Source organism: Mytilus trossulus, chromosome 4 (genome assembly GCF_036588685.1).
Source record: "Mytilus trossulus isolate FHL-02 chromosome 4, PNRI_Mtr1.1.1.hap1, whole genome shotgun sequence".
Classification (NCBI taxonomy): Eukaryota; Metazoa; Mollusca; class Bivalvia; order Mytilida; family Mytilidae; genus Mytilus; species Mytilus trossulus.
In genome coordinates this window covers 89,346,559-89,361,620 of record NC_086376.1, presented here as the reverse complement: position 1 = coordinate 89,361,620, position 15,062 = coordinate 89,346,559, and the positions used below count along the sequence as shown (strand labels likewise).

General features: G+C 32.4%; 1 protein-coding gene across 1 annotated transcript; it reads right to left on the bottom strand.

Moving 5' to 3' along the window:
- Window positions 1–10,210: 10,210 nt before the first annotated feature.
- Window positions 10,211–13,408, bottom strand: LOC134714281 (acanthoscurrin-2-like). Its single transcript, XM_063575518.1, has 3 exons — window positions 13,372–13,408; window positions 10,833–11,359; window positions 10,211–10,298 (listed from the first exon to the last, which is right to left on the bottom strand). Exons 2-3 carry the CDS (start codon window positions 11,356–11,358, stop codon window positions 10,291–10,293), a joined length of 534 nt encoding a protein of 177 aa, XP_063431588.1. The 5' UTR covers window position 11,359; window positions 13,372–13,408; the 3' UTR covers window positions 10,211–10,290.
- Between the last annotated feature and the right edge of the window lie 1,654 nt (window positions 13,409–15,062).

Here is a 15,062-nt window from a genome sequence, read left to right as displayed (position 1 = left end):
TGTTTATACATTCAGACTATATTGAGCTGATATTTATTGTAGTCTTTAAACATAAGCTGTCATCTCAGTATCACAATACATGACAAACATGACGATTTTGATTTTGGAATTATATACTCTCTCTCCCCTTCCCAACCTTAGCTGCAATATAATAGCTTCAACTACATATGGGATATGCATTTCCAACTCATTCCATATCCAGCAGCTTGCAGTTTATACTTAGACTTTATAAAACGTCGCCAATGTCTGGGCAGAATGTTGATACACAAGGATTATGTCTTGAAGTATAGACTCTAGGTATACTAGATCTTAGAAACGGAAAAATACTAAAAACTAAACTTGTTCAAAGGGTATCTACACGTCTCAATCTTCAAAATCGGTTATCTAAAATAATACTACCATCGCTAACATTTTTAACAATAAAAATCGTGGTTACCCTTCTATCGATAAGTGTCATGCCAAAAAATGACTTACATGTCCCCGTCTTTCAACCAACAATACGGTAAGGTCCACGTTTAATGGTCGCACATTTTCTTTAAATTTTGAAACTGATATAACTTGAAAAACAAACGGTATTATTTATTTACTCACATGAAACAAACACGGGTGTGGTATTCAGTACGTAGGAGAAACTGGACGATATTTATCTAAACGCACTCAAGAACATCTGTATCGTTTTAAAAGACCAAATAAATTCAAAAGTATCATTTACCAACACCTTAAGAAGCACAACCATCCGTTTAGATATTTAGCAGTTCAACCTTTAGAAGTAGTAAATAAGCAGCCTGGTGAATCGCATTCAAAGTTTGTACGATCACGGAAAATAATTGAATTAAATTGGATTAAAAAATTACAGACAGTTTACCCTCTCGGTCTAAATGATAATATCATGGGAATTGGTAATATATCTAGAACCAATTCCGTTCACATTTTGGATATAGTTTCTAAAACTGTTCGTAAAAACCGTTCTCACGGTCGTAGAACAAATCGCAATCAAAGAAAATTTCGGGCCAATCATACCAATATTTCGGACCTAATTTCTATTTGAAAAAACAACGGCAGACATTATCTGTTAACAAAACTCTGTTCGTTACCGATTAATAAGTTAAATAAAATTTTGGAGGATTGCAACACAATTTCATATAGCAGTCCTAAGTATGAAATTGTTCAAATTATTATGGCATATTGTTATTCTAAATTATTTCCCAAAATTGATCGCCCTGAAGATCATAAAAAACATTTTATTAAAATTAAGTATGTCTATTAAGGCTTTGATTTTGTAAATATTGCCGGTATATTTAACGACCATTCTGTTAAAGAACAAATTCCTGGTTATTTTGACAATACTGAGCTACCTCTTATTTGTTATATTTACAAGAAATCTACCCGGAAATTTGTGTTTAATTATAGTCAATTGTGTAAAGATGTAAATATCAGTGAAAATACACCTACTTCATGTAATTGCAGTTATTCCGCATATATTTATGGACCCATTTCCCATGTTATAACAGGAGATCTTAACATCGTTCAAGACCGAGAGTTAAAATCATTCCTCAGTAAAGGACCTAACTATCGTCCCCCGTCAATTATTAATTGGAATGAGTGTCGTAATATCATCCACGACTCACTCCATACTTACTGTATGAAATGGATAAAACGGGAAAAAGCTGACAAAAAATCTTTGGACTCTTTTTTTAATTCAGTAATGAAGATAGTTGATATACGTATTCAACATTTTAAAGAACATTTTACTATTAACAATAACCACAATAAACCTATTTCTCGTATCAAACATAAACTAAAAGAACTAGCCAAGGAATTTGTTTTTGTCCCGGCCGATAAAGCTGCTAATAATATTATTATTGTTTGACGTAAATTTTACATTGAGGTTCTGAAAAAGGAAACCACCAATTCACCAACATTCCAACTGACTTCATTTTCAGAAAACGAAATCTGTAACAAACATAAACTTTTAGCCACCGCTTTACAAGCAGAGCCAAATACAATGAAAGTCCCAACTATGTATTGGCTTCCAAAGCTACACAAAACCCCTTACAAATATAGATTTATTTCGTCTTCAAGCCATTGTTCAACTACTAAATTGTCTATTCTTCTTACCAGCACACTTGGTACAATTAAAAACCTTATAATAAATTGTTCAAATAAGGCCTTCGAAAATAGTAGAATAAATTACTTTTGGAGTGTCAAGAACTCGTTGGAAGTACTTGATAAATTGCATGCTCATATTGATGATTTTGAATCTGTTCAAAGTTTTGATTTTTCTACCCTGTATACCACATTGCCTCACATTCTCATTAAGCAAAAATTCACACACCTAATTAAATGGGCATTCAAAAAATCAGAATGTGAATATATATGTTCAAACTCTTTTAGGTCATTTTTTAGTAGCAATAAACAAAAAAACTATTTTAGTTGGACATGCTTTGATACTATATATGCCCTTGAATTTTTACTAGATAACATTTTTGTTCGCTTTGGGGATTCCGTATATCGTCAAATTATCGGAATTCCAATGGGAACTAACTGTGCACCACTTATTGCGGACCTCTTTTTGTATTGTTACGAGTTACAATTTATGACAAAAAAAAGCAGAGACCCATCAAAACAACATTTGATAAACAAATTTAATAATACTTTTAGATATTTGGATGATATGTTGGCTCTCAATAATGACGACTTCAGTATGTATATTAATGAAATTTATCCTGCTGAACTTACTTTAAATAAAGCTAATACTAATAATGACCACTGCCCTTTCCTCGGTCTTGATATCTATATCACTAACGGAAAGCTGAATACTAAAATTTATGATAAAAGGGATGAGTTTTCATTTCCTATCGTTAGTTATCCGTTTTTCGATGGTGACGTTCCCTTGTCACCATCTTACGGTGTTTATATATCTCAACTTGTACGATTCGCTCGTGTTTGTAACAATGTTTTAGATTTTAAAGAGAAAATTTTATGTATTACTGAAAAATTATTACACCAGGGTTTTCGATATCACAAACTAGTCAAAACTTTTACTAAATTTTATCATCGGTATAAAGACATCATTCGTAAATATAGCTCAACATGCAGAATTTTTATACGTTCAGGTATTTCACATCCAATTTTTTATGGAAATATTCTTTATAAAGCACAAATGTGTCAGTATTCACCTCAGAAACTTACAAAACCTTTAAATAGACTGATTAAGAAGGGATATAATTACGATAATGTTGTCAAGTCATTAAAGATTGCATATTTTGGCGTTAATATTGAGTCACTGATAAGGTCTTTGCGTCGGAACTAAAGACATTTATTATAAAAACAGTTGTTGGCATGACACGGGTTATGTTCTTCTCATAAATGTTATGATGGTATGATACTAAACTAATTCTGGTCTTTGTTAGTCTTGTATTATTTTAATTTTAGTTTCTTGTGTACAATTTGGAAATTAGCATGGCGTTCAATATCACTGGACTAGTATATATTTGTTTAGGGGCCAGCTGAAGGATGCCTCCGGGTGCGGGAATTTCTCGCTACATTGAAGACCTGTTGGTGACATTCTGCTGTTGTTTTTGGTCGGGTTGTTGTCTCTTTGACACATTCCCCATTTCCATTCTCAATTTTATTCCTAACGCGCAAAGAACATTGCACTATCTTTACATGACGCATCGGATTAAACATACCCCTTCTGACCAGATGGAACTGCGTACTTGAACATCCCGCACACGCAATCGTCGCCTCGTTTTTTATTGATTCAACTTCCGGTCGAAAGAAACCAACAGTGACAATATTTCTATTCGCCATTTACTCTTGTGGTTAGATTGTATGAATTTTCGTCGCTGATTTGCCTTTTGAAGATGAAACGTGGGTCTGTTATACACAATTATAAATATGGACTTTTTTTTTTTTTTTAAATTAGTTTATCCTTAATCGACTAATGAATTTTATTGTCTTCTCTAATGAGCCATTATAGTGCCACCAGTATTAAGACGTTAACCCTTCCTTTATAAGATGTATTCATATCAGACATGTGTTGAATGTTGTTGAAATAAAGTTAGTTACTAGATTAATTATCACCCAACTTAACCTTGATAAACTATGACAAATGAATTGAGGAATTGGCCTATGCATAAATATTGAATAAAGGTTTGTAAATATGTATACCTGACATTTGAAATTTTATGACAGTTAATATTATCATCATTATTATTATTATTATTATTATTATTTTTATTATTATTATTATTATTACATGGCATTTTATAGCGTTATATATAACACTACACTAACTCTGAATACGTAACTACAAAGTAAATATTAGACCAAAATATGTTTAAAAGCATACAACATCAAATCGAGTTTTAAAAGTTAAGACTCTTAAAAGTTCATTAAATTGGTTACAAAATTACTTAAAAAAATAGGTAAACATTTTAATACTTGTTATCTTGACTAAATATTTCTAAAATTGCTGAATGCTAATACTGTTTGGTATTTGAAAATAAGTAACTTAACATAAATCGGCTTATAAAAAAAATAGTATTAAGGAAGAGGAACGAAAAATACCAGAGGGACAGTTAAACTCATAGATTAAAAATAACAGACACTGCCATGGCTAAAAATAAAAAGACACATATACAAATAATAGTACAGAAAACATAACATAAATTTTATACACATCAACTCAGACAAAAATGTACAAAATATTAAAAAATCAACATCAGTCAAATACACTTTATCAAATATATAATTTACCAATGACCCATTTATGATGCTATTCCTCCTTTTCGGCGTGTCTATTATATTGACTAAACAACGCGTCTTTCAATTATTTCTAGAGTGCACGCATGTATTTAAAGCAAAGTATGTGTCGTCAATAAAACTTACTTAAAAGTTCGTGATGGTTTTAAATGCATGTATCATTCAAAAATGTCTATAATTTTATGAATCTTCACATAATTTATCTCCTTACAGCCTCCTGAAGTAGATTTTAATTATTTTGTATCAACAATCGTGTTGAAGATAAGCTATTTTCAAAGTAGACGTTGGTTTCCCTTGTTATAACCTCGTGAGAATTGATAACGCTCAATCTATCTTCACCCACACCCATATGTTTATAGTATTGAAAAACAAAATGATTTTGGCTGTTTTGGAACTTGGTGCCGATTTGTTTTGTGCTTCACTACTCGATTAATAGGTTGATATAGTTATTGTTGATATTGACTACGTGTAAACATCTGATTGGTTTATTTTTTGTAAATGTATCTTATTATTGATTTTTTTTTTAAATCTTTTAATACGCATATTTGTTTTATGTCTATTAAGAACTCTATGAAATCATCTGTGTTAATACTTAATATGTGTGCCTGCTCAATTTACCACATATACGGTAATATTATAGCAAAATATATGTTTCTCTCTATTAAACTAGTTGTTTTATTTTGTTTTAATAATGATCTTATTTCTATATAACAATTATGTCAGTCTACAAGAGTGAATAAATCCCCGAACAACATAAAAAAAAATATTGTATTAAATCACATAATTTCAGATACAAAAAACAACGACCCAGTGATGAAATACTTATCAAAGGTACACTTGCTAACGTATTGTTTAAGTAATGCATATAAATACTATGCGAGTGATAAAGTTGCATAGTAAAACTATGTGAGTGATGCAGTTGCATAGTAATATTATGTAAGTTATGCAGATGGATACGAGCCTCTTGTTTCTTTCTCCAAAACGTGGCGTGTGTATCACCTAAAATACATAAGGCCATTAAACAGCAGGCTCATTGATTCAAATCAAAATTGTGAAAGTATATTGAGAAAGACAGGAACACTTGCAATGGTACCTAGAGACAATTTCGCAATTTCGATAAATGTCGTCTATTGATTAGAGTGCAACCTTTGCGGATTGGTATACGTCGGTGAAACGACAGGAAGGCTAAACAAAGGTATGTGCAGTCATAGATCAGACATTAATCTCAATGCTAAGGACATTCTATACCAGCATTTCAATCAGTCCGATCATTCCATCGTTTCTATGACAGTTCGCATTATCGAAAAGATACACCATAGGTCTAACAATCCTAATCTTTCAACGACTCTCCGTAGACAAAAAGAGGACTACTGGATAAAAAAAATTAGGAACTGCAACACCGTATGGCTGCAATGACAAAATTGATGGTATAGGTATTCTATTTAGTCCTTCGTGTAACTCGGTGAATGTGATGAAAATTTTCAACTCGACTCTTCGACGTAGACGCAGACATGGTCATCGTCATTATGCATCACCCTCTCTGCATGATGTCTCTATTAATGACTTGCTGCCATTCATACAAAAACCGTTAGGTCTTCATCACATTCGCACGAAACTTTATTCCTTATGTTTGGAATCCACTGTTACAAACCCTCATTCAAACCAATACAAACTTCAAGCTATAATTTCGGATATGGCAAGTCACAGACTTTTCAAGCCAGTTCGCATTGGAAAAGATGAAAAAGAGAAAATATCTTTTCTAAATCTTTCCTTTGCCAACAAAGGTCTCGATGGCGTCAACCTATGCAATATCCTTCGTCATAAATTAGTTCAATCGAAAATACCTCCTTATTTCAAAGACCATGGTGTATCTTTTCGATAATGCGAACTGTCATAGAAACGATTGAATGATCGGGCTGATTGAAATGCTGGTATAGAATGTTGTTAGCATTGAGATTAATGTCTGATCTATGACCGCACATACCTTTGTTTAGCCTTCCTGTCGTTTCACCGACGTATACCAATCCGCAAAGGTTGCACTCTAATCCATAAACGACATTTATCGATTTACAATTCAGATCATCGTAACTTCTGGTAAAATATGACTCCTTGGTCAAATTGCTAGTGAATTCAGCATCGGTAATTAAAATAGCACAAGTTTTGCAGCCTTTGGTCTCACATTTTGAAATGCGACAGTGTTGTACTGTGCCATCAAAAACCAAAATGTCTTTAAGGAGAACTGAACATGGCTGTATATGTGTAATATTGCTATTGTCACTAGGACGATGATCTGAATGAGTCGTGTTTGGGATATTTGTCATGTCTGGTGATGAAGGAACACCTGCCGTATCAGACGACACTGTGTCCATGGTTAATATTCGATATAGGTCTTGATGATAAATCATTCTTTAGTCAGATAGAAAATATTCGAAATTGCGAAATTGTCTCCAGGTACCATTGCAAGTGTTCCTGTCTTTCTCAATATACTTTCACAATTTTGATTTGAATCAATGACCCTGCTGTTTAATGGCCTTATGAATTTTAGCTGATACACACGCCACGTTTTGGAGAAAGAAACAAGAGGCTCGTATCCATCTGCATAACTTACATAGTATTACTATGCAACTGCATCACTCACATAGTATTACTATGCAACTTTATCACTCGCATAGTATTTATATGCATTACTAAAACAATACGTTAGCAAGTGTACCTTTGATAAGTATTTCATCACTGGGTCGATGCCACTGCTTGTGGACATGTCGTCCCCGTTGGTATTATCAACCAAGTAGTCGCCACTTCCGTTTGAATATCAGTTATATGGTCGTTTTTATAAATTTACTGTTTGCAAAATTATAAATTATTCGAAACATTTAGGATTGTCTTATCCCAGGCATAGATTACCATAGCCGTCTTTGGCACAACTTTGTTGAAACTTTTGGTCTTCAATGTTTTTCAACTTGACATTTGTTTGTCTTTTTAACAACTTTTATCTTAGCGTCATTGGTGAGTCTTATGCCGACAAAATGCGTCTAGCCTATCAAATTATATGCCTGGTACCTTTGATAACCCATTATATTGAAGAAATCATGAAGATCATAGAGTATCAATTTCTTCTCCAATCCTCTGTTGGAGCAGTTTGTGTATAAGCAGCACATCCTGGTTCATGGAGTAGGAATACTAGTATTGTGAACATGCATGTTCGAAAGGTATTAAACAAAACATGTCAAGGTCATGCTGTGAAGCAAATGGCCCGTAACTGTTAACAAAGGGGAATTTGACAATTGGAAAGTTTAGATCATCGTATTTGTCATAATTTCATGGTTTCGAATGAATATTATTACATTACAAGAGTTAAAAAACAAGCCACCAATACGACTGACTGTCTGCTGAAATGTCAATAAATAAATTGCCCATCAACAATTTAAAACCACAAATTTACTAAACTTTTTTAAAATTCAAATCGGAAACCATTATTTAATGTCAAATTCAAAATCTCAAACAAATCCAACGACTGTATAAGAACTGTCATATTCCTGACATGGTAGAAACATTTTCTTATGTATAAATAAAGGCAACAGTAGTATACCGTTTTTCGAAAGTTATAAATCGATTGAGACAAAATTAAATCTGGGTTACAAACTGAAAACCATGGAAATAAACTCATCATAGATACCAGGACTAAATTTAGTATATATGCCAGACGCGCGTTTCGTCTACTACAGACTCATCAGAAAACACATCAACTCTAAACTAAAAAAAAACAACGAAACAGCAGGAACACTGAAGTGAACTCAAAACAAACGATAATGCAACACAAACAGAAATGAACTAGAAGATATAACTGCAAGTTTCCGGACTTGATACAGGACATTTTAAGAAAAAATGTGGGTTAAACCTGGTTTTGCTGGAGAAAAAACACACGTACTTTTAGGGAAATGATATTAACAACACTTTAATAACACCATTACGTGACAGGAATACAGTGACAATTGATACATGAACATTCAGGACAGAGAAATACACAAATAAACAATACAATGGTAAATTTCGACATGCTAACCACAGAATAAAATCAAAAACGTAACACAACAAAAACGGACAACAAACAAAACATTAAATGTCTTTACACGAATTGGACATCCTCACAAAAAATACATCACAGGTAAATTTCTAAAGACAAATAGATACTGTTCAGGATCAGATTTGTAACTATGTCATTTGATTATATTATTATATTACAATAACAATAATATCAATATAGATTTGTGTTTGTAATTTGATATTTAGATGTATTATTTAGCTATGTCGGTATTTTTTTCTAAATCAAACTGTAAAACAAATAAATAGTGTACATATAGTTGAGTTAAACTAAAATCTTAAAAATGAACTGGCTGATTATTAATCATTACTTTTATTAACAAATAGAAAATAAAACAATAGAATTACAACTACAAACGTTAAGACATTTATCCATATCCGATCCGAATTACAAATACAACATCATAAATAAATACATAAATTTTGGATAACAAATACCGTGACACTTTTTGTATAGCAAAGTGATTCACATTCAGCAAAACAGTCATATTCGAGAATAAGTCATGTTCGGTATTTAAAAGACCGGACGACGTAAATGGCAAATCACAATCTAAGACGTGATCAAATACAGAGATTAAACATCGCAAAATACAGCTAAACTTCTCACTAGTGTGACAGTTGGATCAAATTTTATTATTTGGGAAACAACGTGAGAACAAACAAAACAGAAAAAATACGTTAAAACGTCAAAAATAGGGGTACATCAGTCAACATTTTATTGAATCCTGAATCACTATAAAAGAAAACAAATATGTCAACGAAGAAAATAATTGCATAAAGTCATAGGACAAAAGCAAAAATGAAAATCAGGTATACAAAATTAACCACAGCATAACACGAATTGGCGACATGCATAAATACTGAAAGTTATTTTGAAGATAACATGTTCCATTCATTAGTTGTGGAAATCAGAGGGATATTTAAATCGTTATAAAGGAGGGACGAAAGATACCAGAAATAGAGTCAAACTCTAAGATAAACTGACAACGCCATGGCGAAAAATGAACAAACAGACAAATGACAGTACAGAAGACACAACATAGCGTTTCAGGACATCAAAAATTAAACTTGTATATAAGTTTTCTATTACTGTAGAAAAAATCCCTGTAATGAGTCAACATAATCGATCTTTCAAACGGTTATGGGGAGCAGCAATGTGAAGCGTTTAGAACTCTAAATATTAAGATGATTGAGCTTTCAATCGAGTATAGGGAACTCTAAATATTAAGATAATCTTTTCGAGGTTGACTTGCTGTTTCTACGCAGTTCAGTTCATATGATTCTATGAGGTTAAGTCTATGAAGGGACTGTAGATTTATGAGAGAAGGTAAAACAACACAAGTTAAATGCAACGATTATATTTTATATCGGAAATGTAAAAAAGAAAAGCATTCGTTGTCCGTTCTGGGTTAGATTCTGTGTTTAATATCCTGCAAAATAAAGAACATAATGTTATCATAGCATAACTTTTGCTTACAAAGATATCTTATTGCTTTTTTGGATTATTGTTTTATTGCCGTTTAGTTATTGCCTCCTTAAACTTGTATTTCCTATAGCAGTATTCATTATTTTTATGATCGGTATATACACATTTAAATGGGGTTTGTTTACGAAAATCAAAGAAAATGAGTACCAGAATGTCCAACAAGAGAGAAGGTAACTGGTCAAATAATATTAACTCCGGAGTCAAAAGTCGGTAAAATAAAAATACTCTAGATTGATGAAGTAATATTTTCTGAACCTATTTAAAAACAACAAAAAGCAATTGTGTGAAAACAATACTAATTTAGCATATAATCAATAATAAAAGGATACTACAAGTAATTCTTATTGAGGTTTAACTGAAATTTGTATTTCAAAGTTCTGTAAGTTCTAAGTTATTTGTGTCCTAAACTTGTACTAGCAATAAACATCATGTCATAAAATAACAGTCAATTTATTATCTGAAGCAGACAATATCTTACCTTTTCCCTTTCCGTATCCGTATCCACCACCATATCCTCCTCCAATACCACCATATCCACCACCATAACCTCCACCATAACCTCCACCATAACCACCATATCCGCCTCCAAAACCACCATAACCACCATATCCTCCTCCAATACCTCCGAAACCACCATATCCACCTCCTATTCCACCATATCCACCACCATAACCCCCATAACCGCCACCATAACCACCATATCCTTTAACGATGACAACTTTTCCTTTTCCATATCCGCCTCCGTATCCACCACCGTATCCGCCACCGAATCCTCCGTATCCACCACCGATTCCACCGTATCCTCCGTATCCACCTCCGATTCCATATCCTCCGTATCCTCTTCCGTATCCACCACCGTATCCACCTCCGTATCCTCTTCCGAATCCACCACCAAATCCACCTCCGTATCCTCCGTATCCACCTCCGTAACCACCATATCCTCCTTTGGAGAATGCGCTGACTGCGCTACAGATAACCAGGAGAATTCCGACTAAGAGTTGCATTCTGCAATAGAAAAGAATTTTCTTCGTTACATGGTACTTAAAAGGAGAATCTCGAATACAATATCTGGAAGTTAAGTTTGACCACCGTTGGTCAATAAAGTCAAAAGAAGTATACCACTGTTTAAAAGTTATAAATCGATAAAGAAAAAACGAATCCGGGTTACAAGCTTAAAACTACGAAAGAACTTTTTTATTAAAAAGAAAACATACAATCTTTTATGTCTTATTTTTGATAATGTAATGATCAACATATGACTTAAGATATGCGCCACAAGATAGTTTCCACATTCTAAGTTATTACAGTACAAGTACAGATATCGCTGTCAGTTTATTTGCCAAGTCAATAGAAACGTTTTTTCGTCAAGAATTATATTGGCATTAAGGAGATAACTGTATTGTTTTTGAGCTCCGACGGCATCAATTGGGGATTTGATGGTCGCAAATAAAGTTTACTGGCGACGCGTTAGCGGAGACAGTAAACGGGTATTTTCGACCATCAAATCCCAAATTGATGCCGTCGGAGCTTAAAATACAATATTGCTATCTCCATTCTAATGAAACTGATAGAAAACAACGTTAGAACATGTATTTAAAATCTGTCATATGCCGTCTGCGCTTGCGCGTATGTCCCATAGCATCAATTGTCAATTGATGCCATGTAAGAAAGTGACGTTATCCAATCAAAATTAACGTTACAAACGTTATTGCATTATAATTTAAAATGTACTGCAATAAATTTAAGGCAGATGATCGGTTTATAATTCCTCATATAGAATTTTCTTATACTTTGCCAAACTGAAAATTTTACAAAGCTGTTTTTCAAAAGATATGTTTAATAAAATGTTTATGAAAATAAAAATAAAAAACGATGATGAACATTGAACTTGAATTCTTGCTATAAGTAAAACATTCATTATAAATTTTTCTATCGGTCCATTGTAGATATTTTACTGAAAGAGTTATATTTCCTTATATGGCTTAGTTTAAAAAAAACACAAACATTTGGGATTTGTTTACGAATTTCCATACTGCAATAAATCACTGTATTTTGTCCATACAAATACATAGTCTAACCAATAAATTGCAAAAGTAGATTTCGGCAAAGAATTAGACCAATTTGTATTGGGGTTTTGCAATCCAAGATGGTGGTATATCATGAATTTACCTTGAAATAGTACTCATTATTCTTTTCCTACTTTTTCGAACAACGAAAGTTTAAAATCTTTAATGCACGAAGTGACAAAAGGATTGATTGTCCCGCTATCTATAAATGATGTGACATATTTGCCTGAACGAAGATGAATCTGAATGACAGGGGGTCTTCCTATGTAAAAGTATATACAGATGTGCCGCTGGAATGGGTCCCTATGAGAAAGTATATACAGATGTGCCGCTGGAATGGGTCCCTATGAGAAAGTATATACAGATGTGCCGCTGGAATGGGTCCCTATGAGAAAGTATATACAGATGTGCCGCTGGATTGGGTCCCTTTTTTGACACATCAAATATATAAATCGGTTGCGATTTCACTGAGTCAATAATTTTCATCTCTCGATTGAATTTTTATAAATGCTGATCAAGTCAAGATGTAAAAAACTGATATGTGATAACTGAGGATAATATGAAGGATTATGATTTTACCATGGAATATGTTTAAGCGTTAGGATTTCACAAGACTACAATATATGAATGGGGGTGTTTTTGAAATCCAAGTTGCACATCTGTACCCAAAAACCCATGTTGAGACCCCCTCTCCTTCAGTGCACAAAGACAAAAAAGTTGTTCATATTGCTGACGGCTGTATGATTTTTCTTGTCGATTTCTTTTACCTTATTTGGCGCATAGAATTACGTTATAAAAAAGGAAGCAAATAGAACAGTAATATCAGGCAAAAAATTAAGAACGATATATTTCAAAGTTTAAAAGATCGATAGAAAATAAAATACTAGATTAAGATGCACAGTTTAAAAGCTTTACAGACAATACAGTTAATGAAAGACTAAAGACACTTACTTGCTTTGATACGATGATACAGTGATGTGTTGAATGCTTGGTTTTGGAAGCCTTATATATTGCTCGTTTCATAATAAAATATGATAAATTATACTAATAACACAAATCAATCAAAATTAATTATGAATTTTTATAACGAACAATTTATCAAAATATTTTTTATGAAAAATAATAATTTTTCATAATGATAAATGATTGAAAGTCGTACACTGACAAATTTTGCACTTTTTAAAAAAAAATGTTATAATATGGTTTTAAACAATCGCCAATTGAACATCTAATTCCCTCAGATTTTTGCTTATCCAACAAATCACTCATTTTATTATTTGATTTGGTTGTTTCTGAAAGCTTGTCTGTATCTGCCTAAAACAATAACGAACAAAACATAAAATATGCGTAAACAATTGAACGTTTTAAGCCAGAGGTACCTAAAAAAAAATGCCAAACCATTAACCTTTCAGAGATTTTTTTAATTTCTTCAATGGACGAGTTGGTTCCATGCACTTTGTGTACACACAATGCTAAAAAAAATTCACAAAATAAGTATATTTTTTTTGTCATGTTATTCCTTTGTGTTTCTTAGAAAGTAAGATAATTTAAAACAATATTAAAATATGTTTTTATTTTGTTAGGACGCAGAATAACATAATTGGTATACAACAAATATATATCAATAATTGGTAAAACTAAAGTTGTATTATTGGCTTAACAGAGAAAACAATAGTGGTCTTTGAAAGCTGTAAGAGTGAAACATATGTTTCGATTTCCGAGTTTGTGGTAATTACTATGATTGTTTTGATTGTTTCGACAATTTAGATTTGATTCGATGTTTTATTTTGAGATATATCTATAAATTATAAATGATTATTGTTAAAAGAAATCATAATGTTTAATAATCTATGATTTAGTGATAATCAGATAACAGTAATACGTACTAAAATAACTGATTTTTGCAGAACTAATAACACATTTCAGGAATGACACATGATCTAGATAGCCTAGCTCTGCTGCAGTAAATATACATTTTTAATTTAATTTAGTTCGAATAAATTAGGCTCATGAGTTCATAACCCTCTTCTACAGGAAGTCATATAAAACAAACTAGTAAGTTGTTTAAGATAATAAAACAGCAAGTTAAAAACAACGTCGAAAAATATAACGAAAAATTCAAAATGTATCTTGGCACTGTATCATTTGCAAACGGATTCTTTCTGATCTTCCAGTATACAAAAACATTTTTAGTAATATATGTTTATACATTCAGACTATATTGTGCTGATATTTATTGTAGTCTTTAAACATAAGCTGTCATCTCAGTATCACAATACATGACAAACATGACGATTTTAATTTTGGAATTATATACTCTCTCTCCCATTCCCAACCTTAGCTGCAATATAATAGCTTCAACTGCATATGGGATATGCATTTCCAACTCATTCCATATCCAGCAGCTTGCAGCTTATACTTAGACTTTATAAAACGTCGCCAATGTCTGGGCAGAATGTTGATACACAAGGATTATGTCTTGAAGTATAGACTCTAGGTATACTAGATCTGTGTGTATATTAATTACGTCTTATAGTGTTCTTTTTATTTGTCTTTGTATATGTTTAACCTCTATTTTCAAGTCAATGTTTTAATATACTTTTGACGTTGTTTGATATCCATACATCCCGCCAATGTGTTAT

Bases quoted from the DNA above. Each gene is read 5' to 3' on its own strand.
- LOC134714281 (XM_063575518.1), bottom strand. From the start codon at position 11,358: ATGCAACTCTTAGTCGGAATTCTCCTGGTTATCTGTAGCGCAGTCAGC.